The 19,185-nt window shown below is 50.8% G+C and overlaps 1 protein-coding gene across 1 annotated transcript in view; it reads left to right on the top strand.

Moving 5' to 3' along the window:
* Positions 1–18,995, top strand: part of BICDL1 (BICD family like cargo adaptor 1) — a 53,295-nt gene extending 34,300 nt beyond the window's left edge. Inside the window, exons 4-10 of the mRNA XM_087768700.1 lie at positions 159–305; positions 1,316–1,495; positions 1,806–2,024; positions 3,199–3,342; positions 6,322–6,452; positions 9,110–9,230; positions 13,970–18,995. Of these exons, the coding sequence (XP_087624826.1) occupies positions 159–305; positions 1,316–1,495; positions 1,806–2,024; positions 3,199–3,342; positions 6,322–6,452; positions 9,110–9,230; positions 13,970–14,170 (1,143 nt within the window). The 3' untranslated portion in view covers positions 14,171–18,995. The remainder of the gene's footprint in view (positions 1–158; positions 306–1,315; positions 1,496–1,805; positions 2,025–3,198; positions 3,343–6,321; positions 6,453–9,109; positions 9,231–13,969) is intronic.
* The last annotated feature ends 190 nt before the right edge of the window (positions 18,996–19,185 follow it).

Here is a 19,185-nt window from a genome sequence, read left to right as displayed (position 1 = left end):
ACCACACACAGAGATACAGATTCTCTCATACAGGTACAGAATACGTATGTGCATACTTTCGCTTTTTGCTCTTTCATTTCTCTCTTGGGAATGTGATTTCCCTCCTCTCTGCTCCCTGGAAAGTGCAGGGTCCGACATCACCTCTCTTTCCTCTGCAGATCAAAATGCTGACGGACAGAAAGCGGGAGCTGGAGCATCGCCTTAGTGCCATGATGGAGGAGAACGACCTGCTCCAAGGAACCGTGGAAGAGCTGCAGGACCGAGTCCTCATCCTGGAGAGACAAAGCCATGACAAGGACCTGCAGGTGAGGAGGCAGCGATGGGACAGGGAAGAGGGGGAAATAGAGTAAAAGACATGGCTGAGGGTAAAATTGACCAGGAAGATAATCAGGAACTGGGAGACAAAACAACTGGAAGAATAAAATGGCTCATATAAGCACGGCAGCAAGCAAGGTCCTGGGTGTTCCTCACAGGGACAGATAACAGGAGCCGCAATGGGGCATCTTGACAGCAAAGAGCAGCTTAGGAGGGAGATCTGAGCAAGGGAGTGGGACAGGGTGCTGGGGAAATGAGGGAAATGTAAAAGGAACCAGAGAACTCTGGTGGCAGTTAGTTTTACTTAATTTTTTAATAACAGCCTTGGCTTCAGAAGGGGCTTCTTTAGACCCTGCTGTCCCAGAGGGCAGTAACTGCCCTCGTAGCTCTCACTGCTCAGATGGTTTCCCAACAAGCCCCATGGTGTTCGCAGCCCTGTGTCACCAAACGTCACTCCCCGAAGAACAAGCTGGCACCTCTGTGGCTTCAGGCATCTTAGCAGAGAGCAAGATTTTTTCGTTTCTCTTCTGTGGGTTGACAACCACTGGATCCCCAGCTCTCCAAAACAGCCTTGAATCTTTTTTTCCCTTTTCTTCATGTATATTTGTATTTATATGTGTGTATAGATTTTTTTAAAACATGTCTGTATTACTTTTCTTTTTGGATTCACTTCCTGCTGTGTTGTTTTCAGCAAATTTTTTTACCTGAGTCCCAACTTCTTCACAATGTTCCTCATTTTAGTGCTGATTAACCTGCTATTTTTATCTTTCAGGATATTCTGGAGTCTAAACAATGTCTAATGACATTTGGAGATTATTAAGCTCCAATAAATAGCAATACCAGCCAAGAGTACTTACCTCCTGGCTGGAAACCCTCTTTCGTGACACCCATTCCTCCCTCTCAGCTCCTTCACAAACCAAGAGATTCATCCAGTCCATATCACCTCCACTAATATTTTTTTTCCTGCTTCCTTGACAAATTCCTTGATTTTCTTTGCAAGCTGCACCAAAGCCAGCTGGAGCTCCAGGAGGTGCGGCTGTCCTACCGGCAGCTGCAGGGGAAGGTAGAAGAGCTCAGTGAGGAGAGAAGTCTCCAAAATTTCAACACAACCAGCACGTCCCTGCTATCTGAGATAGAGCAGAGCATGGAGGCAGAGGAGCTGGAACAAGAACGAGAACAGGTATTTGCCCTCCAGCCCCTGGGAAAGCCCATGGACCTCTGTGACCAGCCCCAGAGGGAGAGAGAGTTTGATGCATTTGATCTGGATCTGGAGCTGAACTGAGAGCCAGAAAATTGGGGTTGCGGTCTCAGCTCTGGTCTCAACACCCTTTTGACCATATGAAAGTAAATCTCTGCATCCATTTCAAAACCAACATATCAAGCTAGACAAATATTTGTGAGGTTTGGCAATCACATGCCTCACTTCACTGTGGAAGGAGGCTCTCCATGGCCTTGATGTCCCAGGCTAATGTCAGGCTCTCTTGTTCCAGCTGAGGCTGCAGCTCTGGGAAGCATATTGCCAAGTGCGATATCTCTGCTCCCATCTCAGAGGAAACGACAGCGCAGACTCAGCAGTCTCTACAGACTCCTCCATGGATGAGTCTTCAGAAACCTCATCAGCCAAAGATGTCCCAGCCGGCAGCCTACGGGCAGCTCTCAGCGAGCTGAAAAGACTGATACAAAATGTGCTGGATGGGGCAGACTCCACGGTAAGTTGGTGGCACAGAGAGACCGTGGCTTGTGCATGTCCCCTTGCCCAGTCACAGAGCTTGCTGCAGGTTTCGGCTGGATCCTGAAGTCCCTGATCTCCGAGAAAACCTCTGTGGCCCACAGAGATGGGCTGTCACAGTGCACAGCCTGCTCCATGTGTCTCAAATGGCCAGCCAAGAGCCAAGCCAGCACATGGGGTTTCAGCCTGCAGTGGTCAGACCACCCTAAGTTTCAAGCTCATGCAACCGTCATTGGTCTGGGAGTCAGTCTGGAAAATTAATGAAAGTAGGCTTCTTTGAGATTTGCAGTAAATTGGAGTTTCAATGTGGAAATACTGCAGATTGTCTTAGATATCACAGTTCAGTTATTTCTCTTAGGATTTGCCTAACCTTGCTTTATTAGCAACAGTATCACAAAAACATCGTAACCCCTATGTGGGTGGGTTCTGCCCCCGCAAATTGACACTGGTACAAATGTCTTGGCAAGAGCTGCCAGACTCAAATCCGTTGACAGGTGAAGGGTTTTGCTGGCACAAGATGGTGTCTGTGGGTTATGGTCCCGGGGCTGCTGGGGCGGGGGGGGTGGCATGGAGGACCACTCAGCACCCACGGGAGTGCAGAATTACAAGAAAACTCACTTTTTACAATGGCTCAAATCAGGCCTATTTCCGCCACCCACAAGCTGGTTGCATTGCCAGCATGACTTACATGAGATGCCATGGTGAGGAAGATGGTGCAGACCCTGCAGCTGCAGACCTGCATGGGAGTACTCACCCTCCTCGTTTCGTACCTGTAGGAGCTGGTAAGAAGGCTGAGCATAGAGATTAAGTTGTATTTGTTAAATAACAAACAGAGAGGCCTGCAAAAGGTCTACAAACATGGCGACTGTAGTCATATATTACCAAGTGGTCAGTAGGTCTCTGTAAAGGTGGTTTATGCTAAGGTGAGAACATGTCTGCATGCTCCTTTTATCATGTGTCGAAGCATTACCCTTGGCTGAGCATGTTTCTACTGTGGAGGTGTATGGAAACAAAACGGAAACGCTACCAAAGTCACACTCACACTTTCTTCTTCCTTGTTAAGTACCCCCCCCCCATCCCAAACCAGTGTCAAATTAATGCAATTGCCTTTTTTAAAGTGAAATCTGAGCAAGAGATTTCTCTCCCACTCTCAGAGCTCTCGACGAAGCGACGATGACACCTTAGAGGAACAGATCAGGCGAACAAGCGAGGATTCGCGAGCCCTGAGGGAATTAATGGAGGGAGAACGGGGGAAACTGAGGCAGAGTTTGGAGGAGCTGCAGCGACTGCACAGCCAGGTTAGCAATTCCCACACTTTATCTGTGGTCTTGTAACACCAGTGTTCATCCTCCAAGACATGCCTTCCATAGAAGAGATCAACATGATAAATAACCCAGGAGGATTTGGGCCAAAACCAGTTATGGTTGGATGAGGGAGACTGTTAAACCCAGTGCAGAGGCTTCATGCATTTAGGATCAGAGTTTTTGACAAGTTGTCTGGGGCCCATCCTAGACACCATCTCAAGCAGCCAAACTTCCTTTAAACCTTTCCCCCAATCTGCTTTTCAGCCAACCTGTCTCGCTTAAATTCTTCTCAGCAGAAGACCCCAAAGTACAAGGCTGCTTGATATGGGGTACTGGAAACCCATGGGCATCCAGTCTGACCCATCTTGCTTGCACTAAGCCATCGTGAAGGGTATATCCAGCCACTGGGTGGACAAAACGGTGCTGCTCTGCTGTGCGTGGCGCAAGGTCACAAAACCCTCATAAATGCACACCTAGAGACTCTTAACCATGGCCAGCCTGGCACCATCCAGCTCTCCGGGGCCAACAGGGACACACTAAGACAATCTCAACAGCAACGAATGATCCAACCCCGAAACCAAGGCCATGCCCAAAGCACAGAATCACACTGCATCCGCACTGAATGTAGCATCGCCCGTGTCTGAGGTCCAATGCCAAAAGCAGCAAATGGAGACAGGCACTCAAGGAGATGCTTTGCAATCCCTCTCTCTGTGGGGCAAGTCTCCAAATGCTGGAAGGGATCTGGAGGCTGCAGCAGAAGCAGCCTTTAGCGCAGCTGCTTGTGCAGCACCAACTGCTTTGGAGCAGGGAATGGGATTAATGCCCTTGGCTGGTCTTGCCAGTGGTGCTGTATCGCCCTTTCGCCATACCCATTTGGCAAAGAGAAAAGAAAACACATCTCTGTTCAGAAAGTCAGCACAACCTGGTGTCTGACAGAGGCAGGCTGCAGCAAGGGAGCAAACTTGTGCCCCCAGTGAGACATGAGCCCAGACGCTCCTCTGGTCGTGCTGCCATAGTCCTGTGCTGACAGACACCATTAGAGGCTTATTGACAGATTTTGAGTGTACCATCCGTACACCACCTCCTTACCACTGCTCCCGGGCACGCGAGGCCTTGACAGGACACCAGGAGGGAGCAGCACTTGAGTGTTCTTCACTGTGGCTGGTCTCCCTGAACTCCCCAGCAGGAAGGACCAGAGGACCTGCCCTGGATTGCAAGTCTGGACCCCGGTCTGCTTTTAGGGGTCCCTGACTACCAAAGCTCGGCATATTTAGGGAGCAAAGGGAAGACTGTGGTTCTACTTTCTTCTCACACCTCTGTGTTATATAGAAAAAGATGGGGCATAACTACAAATGCAGCAGACATTGCTCTTGGAGAAGCACTCCGGCTTCACGCAGCAAGTACACATCTCCTGCAGCTTTGGCCCATAACCCAGCCTCGCACTTGCTCAAGGTTAATAATTATTCTCACCTCCCATAGAAGGGGCAACATTGTCTTCAGTTCAGTACTAAAGAAAATCAATGCACATGGAAATCTGGTCCACCCCGGGCAGCAGTGCTTTGCTGCCTCCGCACCCCTCTGTGCTGTCACTGGTATTGGTACAATAAAAGGGGGAACTCCTCCTAAACGGCTTTTGGGACCTTGTAGCAGCACGCACATTCATTGCTCCTGCCTGAGAGCAAGGTGAGCTGGGGGAGGCAGGAATGGCCCCTGCCTCTGCCTACTCTGGAAAGTGGTTTCACACCTTCTGCCTGGTCCGTTTCCTCCCTCTGTGGCATCCCATTCTTACCTGAAACACAGAAAAAACCAGTTAAAACCCCAAACCTATCCCCAAGTGCAGCTTTTTGGCCCTCTTGATCCACTGTCCCATGGGATTTCAGCAGACGTGCTCAGCACCTTTCACCTAGCTCCCACCGCTGCTCTCCATCCCGTCATTGCTCTGAGGTGCATCCCACGCTGGGCTGCGGGAGGGCGCAGCTCGGGCAGAGCTCCCCGATTCCCTGGCAGCCCCAGCACGCAGCGGGGAGCCTTGCATGCAGACAGGGCGCGTTGGCACCCTCCTCCCCCCCGACCCAGCCCTGCCGCGCTAACGGCAGATCCTCCCACGCCGTCGATGTGATGAGCCCTTTTTGACTGTCTGCCCTCTATTTAAAGATTTCTTTGAGGATTCGAGCACTGCTGAGCTGCATTTAGAGAAAGGAGGTGGATCAAATGCTGGAAGGGTTTCCAGGTGGTAGAGTAGCATAACAGAGCATGTGTGTGCCCTAGACAAAGAAATTAAACGTGTATGAAATATTGCAAAGCTGTGCTAATGCAATCCTTGCATGATTTCACACCCTATTAACTCACTCTGCACAGGACCAAAATGACAGATCATTTCTCAGACTATTTAAGACTCCGCACATATTTTAAAGTCTAATTAAAATTGTAAGATGTGCCAGTAACACCTTCCATGGCGTGAAAGGGAATTTTCACATCCTTTGTCTTCAGCTTCATACTACTTGAAGAGACATAACGGCCTTCTCCAAAAAATCTTATTTGCTGCTAAATGATGTCTGCAATAATTTAACCCTGGGAAGAGCAGAATACAACAGGCAGACTCAGAGGATGCGTCCACAAGACAAACCGCTTGGAGAGGGGCAGTATTTCAGCGCTGGTGCCATAGTGACAGCAAAGTTGCAGGCGAGTCCTGCCCCGCGCAGCTGCACAGCTCTCAGTGCTGTCGCTGCATGTTACTGAGGCCGTCCTGGTGACCCGTCTTGCTCAGACCGGCACTGCCGGCATGCCGGGGGAGCTGGCACATTTCATGGGGGGGTTGCACCAGCACTAACAGCCCCTTCCCAGCAGACACAGCTTCTCCTACAAGCAGGGGAGCTCAGCCTCCAGGGTGGCCCACGTGGCTTTGTCTCCCCCTCCACTTGTTCTGAATTTGTCTGAGCAACCCCGGGTTTCACGCCCTCCCTCTGCCCACAGGTCACGCTGCTGAGTGTGGAAATGACGACGCTGAAGGAGGAGCGGGACCGGCTGCGAGGTGCTGCTGAAGACAAGGAGACAAGTGAACGGCTCCTGCAGGCCATCAGGGACCGAGATGAGGCCATTGCCAAGTAAGTGGTATGAACTGCCAAAGCCAGGCTGAGTTAGCAGTTATGGATTGCCCTAGCAGGAGATGCCTCCAGGGTGGGTTTCTCCCACCCTCCATGAATTTCAGTAGCTGTTACAAAGTGATGGAGTGAGTCTCGGCTTTGCTGGCATTGGGAAGTGCTGCCAGGAGCTTGGGAGCAGGGCAGGAGATGCGGATTTCCAGAGCTGCCCCGTGGCAGGATTGAGGGCATTTAGGAGGGTGCTGTGAACCATGTTTTTGCCATCCCTAGTGCTGGTCTGAGTCACAGCAAGGAGGAGAGGACTTCAGGGAACCAAATGGAAACACTAGGTCTGCCCTATTTGCCATATTTTTCTTCTTTTGCTCTTCCAGACACACAACCCTGCTTTCCTGCCCATCCCCATTGCAGCCCTGCTTGGGCTTCTTCCCTAAACCCTTTCTCCGGTCACCCACTCTCCTTTCCTGTTCCAGGGTCTTTTTTGCATCTCCAGTCCTGTAATTCTCTATTTCTCCTTTCAGGATTCTCCCACTGTTTTGACTCTCTATTTTCCCTATCCTTCTTGCAGACCTGTGCAGTTTTGCCACCCTGTACCCCGTGCCCCCCTTCCCTGGCTCTGTGCTTGGGCTTGCCGCGCTGCCCTGAACAGTCTTTGCTCCGAGGAGAGGGGCAGAAACATTCACCCCCCTCTGCTCTAGACAGAAGGGATACATTTGATAATCTCTTCAATAAGCAGATGGGCCAGGACACCACCAGTCCATCTCCTTATGGAAACGCCTAGTACTCAAGCCCTCGGCAAGAGGAGGAGCACGAGAACATTGCACCTCTGAGGATGTGGGGAGCTAAATCATGCGCAATCCCTTCATCTTTTTTTTAAGTGACCCAATCATCCATGCTGCTCTCACTCGGGTAGCCGGCTACCAAATTCCAATCGCTGTCCTCTGTAACACCTCCATCTGTTGGCAAAAATCAGGAGCATCCCAGCTGCACCGCCGGGTGCAGAGAGGTAGTTCTGACATTTCCAGTGCGTGTGGGCTGCTGGTTCTGCTGTGGCTATGGCAACGCGCTGCCGCTGTGATAGATCCCCCGGTAATATCCGAGCAGCAATGGGGAGCTTCACAACAAAAGGCTATTTAAGGTGCTCAAACCCACAGCCGGGAGCGGAAGGGTACAGCTTCTCCACGGTGGTTAATGACGCTGCTGGGACAAAGCACTAATATTTACGGCTGACTGTCCTGCAGCAGCAGGAGCCCAGAGAAAGGGAGATGTGACAAGCGTGCATGGGTGAGTGGCGGGTGATTAACGAGCAGAAAGCGGCTGCAAGTGAAAGCAGACAAGAGCGTCTTGTTGCTAGAAATGGAAGCATCCCTCCACCGACTGAGCAGGCTGCTGCCAGGCAGCGAGCCGCCTGGGAGGCTCGTGATTTGCTTCCCACCTCGCACCTCAAGGGTTAAGTCGCTTTCGTTGAAGCCCTCCCAAAAAAAAGCCCTAACTCTGAAAAGAAATAAAATCACTGCCTGAGGCAGACATCTGGCATGGAAAATTTTTAGCTGGAAGCTGAAGTTTGGCAACGCAGGAAGCAATAGGAAAATAGGACCCTATAATAGGAGGTGTTAAGCAACCTGGAATATAAACACAAATTCCCAAATTGCTCTTCTGCAGGGGAGCACAAGGGAGCTATTAGGAGGCGATGAATTAGCTACAGTTAATAAGATGCAATTATTTCTCCCAAAAATGTTTGCAAGGAAAGATGGTTCCCAGCAAGCCACGTTGCAGTTTCCCATCACACAGCAGTTAATTGAAAACGTAAGGTTTGTGCTCACCTGTGTGCTCCCAGCACGGCGAGCAGCATTTCCCAGCTTGGGCAGCTTAGGAAGTTGCTCCTTCCTAGACCACTAGCCAGTAGCAGCTGGAACACCTCAGCCACTGAGCACTCAGGCCCTTTGGGCAACCTTGGCCATGGCATCACATGCCCAGTGGCCACCAAATGCCTGGAAAGAAACACAGCAGCAGCGCTCACAATGGCCAGCACAACCCCTTGAAACTGGGAGCTTTCCTTGAAGCATAGCAATTAATTCGAACAGCTTTAAAAATTTGTCATTCTTAAAACGCATACGCTGTGATAAACTTTTTTCCTTCCTTCCTTCCTTCCTTCCTTCCTTCCTTCCTTCAGCCCAAGTCCCACCTGAAAGCAGGGCTGTGCTCTTTGAGGGCTTTTGGTTTGTTTGTTTTATATTGCAACTTACCGATCAAGTTTGGGTTTTAGCACATACCATTTCCTTTCCTATGCGTTAGTAAACAGAAGAAAAAAAATATATTTATATGTAGATTCTGCCTCATTTTAGATCTCCATTTTTAATGGCAGATCCTGCACATTATCCAGGCATACTACATTATTTACACGGCAGTGTATCAGAGTATCTTTTTGTATTCTTCATAGCATGCTTGCCAGAAATCTGCTGGTTTTATGGTAACGTTGTCTACGGTTCTGTCCCGCTCTTCAGATGACTAGATTGTCCAGAATACAATGGAGATGAACAGCTTAGGATGTGGGGACTTGCAAACGAAAGGAATTGTTGACTTCTCCTCAAGGATATGTTTAACACTTCCTTTAAAACCAAAAAGAAAAAGTCACATGCCCCAATTTCTCGCTTTCCCCGCAGGAAGAACGCAGTGGAGGTGGAGCTGGCCAAGTGCAAGATCGACATGATGTCCCTCAACAGCCAGCTGCTGGACGCCATCCAGCAGAAGGTGAACCTCTCGCAGCAGCTGGAGGCCTGGCAGGTGAGCAGCCCCCGGTCGCCCCAGGGCAGGGTCTGGGTGGCACGCGGCCCAGGAGGCACCTTGGGGTGACGTTTCCCCCCTCCCTGTGGGTTTGCTGCATTCTCAGCCCAAGCATCCATAGATAGCAGCGTTTGCTTTTGGCTCTGCAGGAGCCAGTGATGCAGGGGTGCTCAGGGGGGTGAAACACGGCCCTCCCCTGCTCAAAGCCTTTCAGCTGTGAGCTGTTAATTAATTAAACAGGAATACCCATTTAAAATGGAGAAGCAAGCTCTATCTCATGGCTGCGTGCAGCATGGGTAACGTACGCTTTGCAGAATAACCTGCCATGGCCCAGGGAGGGAAAGTGTCCATGCAGGAGATGTCCTGGCCAGGCACAGCCATGGGAACGTGTGGGCACAGCACGTCCTTGTATTTCCATAACGGAGCAGAAAGGCGGGAGACAGAGAGGTTGTGGCGATTTTTTCGCGGTGTGGATGCACTGTTTTCATCAACTCCGAAGATCCGGCAAGATGGAGAAGCTAAAATCCCAGCTCTCCGCCAAGGTAAAAAAAAACCAACCCCAGGGCCGTTCAGCGGCTGCCCTGGAGATGCTCTACTTGGGGTCCGCGGGGAAAACCATGCAAAGGCAGAGAGCCCTTGGGCGCAGACAAAGCTGTCTCCTCCCAGAAACTAGCACCGAGGGGGGGCTACTTTAACAGAAAACAAGCAGATACAAGTGAAAAGGTCCAGGCCAGTTATAGTAATTTGTTGCAGACCATGCAAGACCCCGACTCTACTAACAACCAGCCTGACCAGTAGAAACCTCTCCCGTACAACCTCGCTCCTGTTTCAACTCCACTGTGTTTTCGTTTCTCTTTTTTTTTTTTTTTTCTTCTTTTCTTTCTCCTGCTTACAGTTTGCTTCCTCAGGGCTTTTTACTATCTGGCTCCTTTGGTTTCTGATCTAGTGGCCTTTCTCAGTTCCTGTACCAACAGCTTTAGTCGTACACCCCTCCTGCCTTTGAGGTGAGCTCCCTGCACCCTCGCCAAGCACCGCCATCCCCTCGCCTGCTCCATTCGCTGCCACCATCACTCACGTCCGTCTCTGTCCTCACCGTCATCTGGCCAGAGGGGGGTCTCCATCACCCACCGATATTCTGCACATGCACCCCCCCACCCCAGCACCAGGCCAGGGCATGAGGGGCAGCATCCTGCACCCCGTGGTGAGGCTTTACCCCATCGTGGTTTAACCCCAGTTGGCAACCAAGCACCACCCAGCCACTCGCTCACCCTCCGCCCCGCGGGTGGGCTGGGGGAGAAGATTTGAGGGGCAAAATTCAGAAAACTCATGGGTTGAGATAAGAACAGTTTAATAATTAAAATAATAATAATAAATTGTAATGAAAAGTAAAACAAAAAAGAGAGAGAGGAACAAAACCCAGGAAAAACAAGTGATGCAGCCACTCACCACCCACCGACCGATGCCCAACCCGTCCCCACGTGGCGATCGCTGTTCCCCAGCCAACTCTCCCAGTTTCTATACTGGGCAGGACGTCCTATGGTATGGAATAGCCCTTTGGCCAGTCTGGGTCAGCTGTCCTGGCTGTGCTCCCACCCAGCTTCTTGGGGACCTCCTCGCTGGCTGAGCATGGGAAGCTGAAAAGACCTTGACTTAGTATAAGCACCGCTTAGCGACAAGTAAACCATCAGTGTGTTATCACATTATTCTCACGCTAAATCCAAAACACAGCACTGTGCCAGCTACTAGGAGGAAAACTCACTGTATCCCAGCCAGAACCAGGACAGCCCCCCAGGCCAGCCCAGGCCAGCCAGGCTGAGGCGCACATACCATTCGTCCTCTGCATTCAGCGTATCTAGTATCTGGAAAACTTCTTGAAATCCAGACGGGGATTTTACTTCTGAGCCTCGTTATCTAGTGAGTGACATTCAGTGCTCTACATAGGAGCTGTCTGTATCCAAGTTCTGCTTCAGTCTGGATGGGTGCTATAAACTGAGACCTACTTACTAGTACACTCAGTATTCAGTGCTGGAATATCCCCAGCTTAGGGTTTTAACAACAGGCATTTGCTTTCTCACTTCACGCTATATCGTCTGATTGCAGCAGTACAGCAACCCCAGTCCTGCTCCCCTCGGCTCACTGAGCTGAGGCTCAGGCCCGCTTGCACTGCAGAAAGTTGTCTCCAGCAGACTGACCTAAAGTGTTATTACGCAGTAGCAAAATAGTTTCCAAGCACCTAGCGTCCCCAGAACAGAAGCTCAACCACAGAGGCACAAAACAAGTCAGGTGATTTATGTATTTTGGGGACTATTTTGCAAAGCTGACTGTTTCTGATAAAATGGGATGAGATTCTCTGCTGTAGCTGGGCATAAAGTGAGGCTTTAACCTGATACAATTTTGCTCTTGCCCGGTTCTAGCGTGCGCTTTCCCAAGGACTATCAACAAGATTACACTTTTCTGTAAGCACATAATCATGCAGGCTATAAAATATGCCACAAGCAAAATCCCGCACACCTGAGCCTAGCACAGGAGTAGCAGAGGAGTGGATGTGTGCCTCACCCCCGTGCCTAACCTGACCCCCGCTGGTATTCCTCATTCCCCGGCTCGGGGCAGGAGGGGCGTTACTGGGAGCAGGGAAGGAATATGGAGCAAACGTGGAAGTGGAGAGGGCTACTTCTCTGAAATGAGAGCTCGGTGCAATAGTGACAGGGGCACCGTCGGGTTAGCAAATGCTGCAGTGCCAGCAGAGAGCTGCAGCCTGCACGGCCACAGCCACCAGCCTCTGAGGCCGCCTTGGGCAGCTCCAACCCTCATCTCATGCAAGGGAGCCCAGCTCCAGCTCACGAAGAGGGTAAGTGCTATTTGCACCTCCTTCAGCCTCACCCCTTCTGCAAAGAGCAGAAACTCCTGCCTGGAATGCCCAGAGCACACCGGTACCATGTTATCCAGCTTTATGGGACCTCTTTATCAGACGGGTCTCGTACCGCTGGTGTTTGTCCTCCCGCTGTGGCCCTGCCCAGTGCCAAGGCAGGGACCGCAGCTCTGCCCCAGCCTCGCTGCACACACCTACCCCAAACCTCCGCAGCCAAGTGCTGTGCTCTCTGATGCACGCGTCGGACAGGCGGGGACCCAAACACAGTGCACTCTCAATAGTGTATTTTTATATATATATATAATCTTTTTTTTGTGTGTGTGTATATATATATATATAAAAATAGATATAAAAGTCATACTCATCCCTTGTGATGTGGTTAACCAAGGACACAGATCTGCCATGCTGGAGCCTGAGTGCCTACCTCATTTGCTAGAAGAGGTGCCTTCAAAATCCAAGTGCCATACATTTTCACACGGCAGCTTCGCCTCTGGAAACCTGTTTCACCTGAATGCTGATGTCTACCTTAACCTCTTCAGCTCTCCCTCTGTCTTTCCCCTTTCCAGCCCTGCTCTAAAAAGATCCAAAGCTTCCCCAGTCCACGTAGCTCTGCACCCTCCTGCTCCCCCAGGGAAGGTCCCCGTACTAAATTCAGGTCCAGGCCATGGCTATCAATCCTTTTCCCTGCAGAAAATGCTGCAACAAGAGATTAGCCATCATTCGGGTTTCCAGTCCCAAGCTGGCTGGTTTTATTCCACATCGAGCTACAGAGCAGCTGGGGCACCCGCTGGGCCACGGCAGCACCTTCCCTTCCGTCTGCGCGCGGCCCTGGGGGGCTGCCCTGCACGAGGTGCCGAGCGAACAGCGCTTCCACCGCTGCGGCCCGTCCAGAGTGTCCTTGTTCTCACCAAGTACTGCCCTCCGTCCTCATCAGGGACCAAACTGCTGGAGAACTGCGGATTTCTCCTGTAGGGCTAGTTTGTGTACACACATTTTCACTAAGCTACAGTTTAAATATGCACTTATAGCAGAAATAATGGATCTGGAGGTTTAAAATTTGTAGAATTGATAGCCAGGTTTTCAAGGAACACATTAGCATGTCATTAGCAGCAACAGAACTGACTAATTATTTTGCGTAGAGCAATTTCACTGTGCTGCAAACATGGATTAAACCAGAGCATTTCTGGTACATCTAAAAAAGCCCAGAGCAGTTCATGCCAAGCTGTCAGGCAGAGAGCTGCCAGCGCTCTGCTGGCCCTGGGGAAGGAGCAGGTCTAAGGGACGCACACCGTTCCTGTTGGTAAGCCTGGCCCAAACCCCACGTGGGGTCTGGCGGGCCCACGCCTGGCCCCAGCCCCTCGGCTCCCGGCGACACCTTCCCTGAAGAAGCCCCAGCAGTGGCGGTGCAGGCAGCTCTGGCATGGCTGCCTGCCTGCCTGCTCCACGTGGCAAGCAGAGACCTGCTCAGGACAGACATCTTTACTTTTTCTGCCAATTGCTTTCAGCTGCATTTGTTCTTTTTTATTTATTTCTCCCCCCAAAGGGGACACCTGGAAGCTGCAGGCAGCACAGAAACATAGTTTAGGGGTGTCGCAGAGTCCCAAGCAGGCGTGATGCTCCTCTGCGAGACCACCTGAGCAATTTATCCCTCAGAATTGTGCAATTTACCTTCCTCGCTCACTAAAAAGCCTCACGGCAGCCAAGAAGGCTGAGCCTGCTGCCAGGCGGGGAGCTAGACCTGTCCCCACTCTTGTCATCGCTCCTCCATCTCATCCCAGCACGTTTCACACCCATTTCAGCCGCGTCCCTGCGCGAGCTCCCTTCGAGCATCAGCTGCCGCTGACAACCCTCTCCTCTCCCTCTGCTGCAGGATGACATGCACAGGGTCATTGACCAGCAGCTGATGGACAAACACCCGAAGGAATGGAGCCAGCTTGCTTATTCCTTCTCCAGTGGCTATGGCGCAAAGCGGAGTGCCAGACCCTGCCCCGTGTTCAGGCCGGAGCAGCAGGGGAACGAGCCCGTTGGGGCAGAAGGGAACCGTCTCTTTTCCTTTTTCAAGAAAAATTAATTTGAAAAAGAGAAACCTCCCCACCGATTCCTGCTTCAAGATGGGGAGCGGGGCAGCTGCCCAGCTTGCTGATGGACCCAGCTCTGATCCACTAAGAAAAAAAGAAGGGGGCAAAGGAGTTAACCCTTGAGACTCTGCACTATTTACACCGCACCTGGTCTGAACCAAATGTTTACATGAACTGGAGATTTGCAAATTGACAATGTGATACTAATAGAAAGAAACTTTTCTTATTCTTTAAGTGAAGTGATAAACTTCAGGGTATATTGTAGGCGCTTTGACACAGTCCAGTTTCTGCTGTGAAGAATAATCTGATTGTCTTAAAAGCATTCTCATGCTGGAGAAGGAAATAAGCAGCCCCAAGAGAAAGCAGCCCAGGGGATTGAGAACTGCCGGCACAGCGAGCACAGGGGGAAGAAGAGGGCTGAATGCAAGAGAAGAGAGGGGAGTCACCGACACCGCCCTACCGATATCCTTCATCCATCTCATGGGGCCTGGAGTCGCTCTGGCCCCAGCATTGCCCTGGTTTGACAAGCGTCGCTTTCTCCGTGGTGGAAGCCGAGCGCTCACTGCGGATCCCGCCGGGGCGCCGTCTCCCCTGCAGCTCTGCGTAGCTGTTCACCCCTCGCTGGGAGCCCAGGCTCCTCGCAGCTCGGGGCAGTTGTAAGACTGCTGATGTTACTGTCTTCTCTCGCTCCCTCCTGTTGCAGAGATAAGAGTTGCAGTCTGTAGTGACACAGAATGTTAAGGATTTCTCCCCAAGAGACCGACCATCTACAACGGATTACAAACTGGATAAGAGTTGTGGATGTTCAGTCCTGGGGCACCTACTGTCCCTCCAAGGGCCAAAGGTAGTTGTGGAGCTTCAGCAAGTCACACACCTTTCCCCAAAGCCATGTACCCCTCCCAAACAGAGTACGAAACCTGTCATTTTCCCTGGATAGGCCCCCAAAGAGCCGAACCAATAATTCACTGACAGCCTACCCATAATGACGTCCGTAGGTCTTTGAGGCTGGGTTGGCAGACGTGATCTTCAGAAAGCACGCAGGCATCTACCTTCGCTACAGCCAAAGGCAATTAGTGCGTCTACAAAGCACTGGAAATTCTGCAGCTTACTGTGCCCCACGCAGTAACCTTAGCTACGGCCTGATGAAAATGCTGAGTATTTGTCCCTGCCTGTGGGTCATTTACTACTCAGCCCTTCAGAAAGCAGGTAGCCAAATCGCCTTTTGGCCGAAGATGATCAGAGCCGGCTTTGCTGTAAGCATGACTTGATCAACGAGAAGGAACGTAGCTTATTTGGCGTATGCACACAGCGGTGCTGGAAATCCTGCAATACTTAAGTAGGGACCTTCCCTACGCACTGGATGGGCACCTTACAGCTCTTCTCTTTAACACAGTCTACCGTCATAAACCAGCGAGGAACGCCAGCCGAAGCTCAGCGATGTCCTGCTGCTGTCATGCAATTTTCACGCGTTCTCCCAGCTCACGATACCCACAGGCCCTGATTTGCTTCCCCGTTGCTTTAGCGAGCCTGCCACCTACGCTGTCCCACAGGAGACGGAGCCAGGGGCGCGCTCCGCTCTGCCCTGCTCGGCCACCTAGGTGCTAAAACACCATCCCACAGGGAGCTGCTATCGCTCTCGCTATTTACAGTAACAAGCTTTCTGCTAGAATTAGGTATCGAACACCTTCTTTTAAGAAGCAGGTAAGAGGTTGGTGGCTTGGTTTTTTTTTAATTATTCTTCAACTTATCTATGGGATAGGACACCCGTAGTACCTCAGTACGGATATCCTCTCTGCCTACAAAGATTTGAGCATTCCCGTATCTCCTTGTTAGCATGAAACTACCACACTGGTATGAAATCCTCGTGCGCTGAGGTAGCTTCATGTTGCAAGGGGCAGAACACTCTTTGGGGTTGAAAACGATGGTAAAACCCATTTACTTGAAAGCAATGAAACCTGGGTTGCAGAGCCTGCTCCGGGAAACGCTTAGGTAAAGCGCCAATACAGCTTGCTGCTTACAGGGAAAGGAGCCTGGCGTCTCACGGGCAGGGAAGGAAACTAAACCTCGGCCTCTCCTCTCTAGGCGACGCTCAGCTGTTGAGTATCTGCTTGTACCCACTCATGCGAGTGAGGGAAAGGGACTTGGTGCCATGCCAAGTCCTCGTCCTCTCGTCTTACCTAGGGCAGAGACGTGAGGCGCACGCTCCGCATCTCCTGCTGTCAGGCCTCCGATATGCCCCTATGTATTAACAGAAACCTCGATACCTGCAAAATTCGGCGTGGGTTCACGGATGCCAGCGATGCCTGTGAACAGCTCTCTTACACGCTATTTGAAAATGATGCTCTGCTTATTGTGGCAGAGCCACGTGAACACCTGGGTCCTCACGGACCTTTTTTCTGCCGTCAGTTGTTACTTCCCAGGCCCCAACAGCTCCCTTCAAGCCACACGCCCAGCAGCTGTGGGGGCCTCTCCCGCCGTGAGGACAGACGGACGGACGGATGCAATCCTAAGGCAAGGGCCTTCAGTTATCCAAGGAAGACGCAGTAAGGAGATGAAGAAAGGTGCCTTCTGCTCCACGGTTGCCGAGAGGAAAGTGACTCATTCAGTTGCAGGGGCAGGCCATTGAAATGCACGGCGCATCTCTTCATTTAAGGAGGAACCTACCTGAATCCCACTGCAATTTTATTTATTTAATAACAATGATGGAAGAGATTGCAAGAGGAAAGTCAGCATGTTGTAAGGTGCCAGTTGGGTATGGTTTCTTAAAGCTAGCCCCTTAACCCTAAAGACTTAGTTGCACTACTAAACCCAGAAATACAAGAGAATTGGGTTTAACGAACTGGAGAACACACCAAAGGAGACCTCCTTGTGCTGAGCTGCTACTCAACAGGAACAGAAACTGCCTTAACATAGCAGCTAGGTTTTGTTGTTTTGTTTTCAAAAACCTCATCAATGCAGTCCTTCCCATCCTCATTTGTCACGTTGTGTTTTAACAAGGTCCTGACTATCTCACCTTGAGCCGTCATTAAAACGCCCATCTCCATCCTGTCACAGCCAGGAGCCGCAATCGTCCTCGCAGTGCCGGGTGAGAAGACACTCCACTTGCGATACCGGATACTTCTAGGGCACGTGTAGCGTAAAGGAGACGTCGGCTCCAGAGAATGAGATGGAGGGAGCACAGGAATCCAGCAGGTACTCAGGATCCCACAGCAGATTTAAGGAGCGGGATCAGCAGCTCTAAATACAACACTCGGCCTTGCTTTTGAGATAATGGTAAATACAACAGTAGTGCCGCACAGTCACTCGTCAAATATTGCACAGAGAAGAGATGCCTGCTGAGATTAAGGTTACAAAGAACTTTCCCACAGTTGGGTACCAGGTGACTGGTCGGGCAAGCGTTTATTATGCCAGCCGGCGGGAAAAGGGATCAATCTCCCTTTGGTAAACTCGGCAAGGGAAGCAACTGTAAACAAGAAACACGTCAGTGTAAACGCAAGGCAAGTCACTAGCACTTTATCCAAACTTAGATCAGCAACTTGCCGTCGAGATGAACCATAGATCAATTAACGACAACAGAATCGTTTTGCACAGAGAAGCAAGAGGCGAGGCGACAGGCAGTGCGGCACGCCCGAGGACGCGATAGCTGCATGCACTTGTCCTACTTACAACGGTGAGTTCCAGATCGGCCTCTGCATCAGGCAAACTCGCTACTCCCCGCTCGGCTATAAAAAGCAAGATTGTTTTAACCAAAAAGCCAAGAAAGGAAGTGTCTGGGTGCTGCAGCAACGATTCCCTTGGATCGAGAGGGGAAAAGCACACAGCAGGGACAAGCAGAAAGAATGTACCTATAGATATGTACATATACCACAGTGCTGTAATTTTTGTATGTAGCAGTAATGTAAATAAATGTATGGTTTTTATAAGATACATATTATAAAAATCTATAAAGGCATATTTTTAGTAAAAACAATGCTCTACTTCTTTTGTAAATAGTTCTCTTCAGAATAAAACTGATCATTTCTATGATACCGTCTCAGCTCTCGAGTCACTGCTCATCTTGCCTAGCTGCAGAACAAGCTCACTTTTTGAACCTTACCACCCAACAGCATCTTTAGCACTGCATCATCCCAACAACTTCAGCCACGTAAAGCACTTGCACATGCTCAGAAGGGTCCCAGAGAAAGAACATTTGAAGCATTTACCCCTCCTGCCACAGAGGAAAAGAGAGGGGCGAGCTCGGAAACCTTCTCTACCTTCCAGCCATTTCTATCATTTCCTGGCCTTTCGATGGAGGGATATTCAGACATTGATGAGTTTAGACACAAAACAGACGGACAATGAAACACCTCCGGCTTGGCCAGCTGCAGCTGAGACCACCTACGCGTCCTCAGGATTCCCCTCTACGTCCTCAGACCAGAGGAGCGCGGGCAGGGACGGCGCCTCCCCACAGCAAGCTGTCGGCAGGCTCCTCCAGAAGCGGGGCCTCGCCTTCCACAGCCCGCTCGCGCGCCGAGGGCGGGCAGGGGTAGGCGAATGCTAAGGGCAGCAAGCACAGCGACGGCTGCGCGTTCCTACGCGGGAAAGCAAACGTTCGGTTCCTGGGAAAGCGAGGAGAGGCTCCAGATGCTTTGTAATCAGCTCCGGGTCTGACCCCTGCTGCCTCTGAGGAGAAGCCTTCAAAGCTCGCCCAACGCTTTTGGTTGAACAGAAAGACGAGGGATTACTGTAAAATCATGAGCATCTCGCCTCCCTGCAGAAATAAGGTTTCCAGTTCCAGCTTACTCTTTCATTCACATTTAAAACTAGAATAGCGACCAACCATTTGAAAGCATTAATTGTGGTTTTGCCAATCCCCCCTTCCCAGGAAAAAGCCCCTCTACGTAGAGCAGGAGAGCTCACCCCTGGCTTGCCGCCTTCCACCTCCAGATGCTGGACAGCAGAGGAAACAGAGCCTCGAAAAAGATTTGGCAGCTTGTAACCTTTATTTTTAGTTTTTTTAAAATTATTT

The sequence above is a fragment of the Nipponia nippon genome, unplaced genomic scaffold (genome assembly GCF_047370975.1).
Source record: "Nipponia nippon isolate SJK-2023a ecotype South Korea unplaced genomic scaffold, ASM4737097v1 scaffold_30, whole genome shotgun sequence".
Lineage (NCBI taxonomy): Eukaryota > Metazoa > Chordata > Aves > Pelecaniformes > Threskiornithidae > Nipponia > Nipponia nippon.
This window is presented reverse-complemented; position numbering and strand designations above follow the sequence as displayed.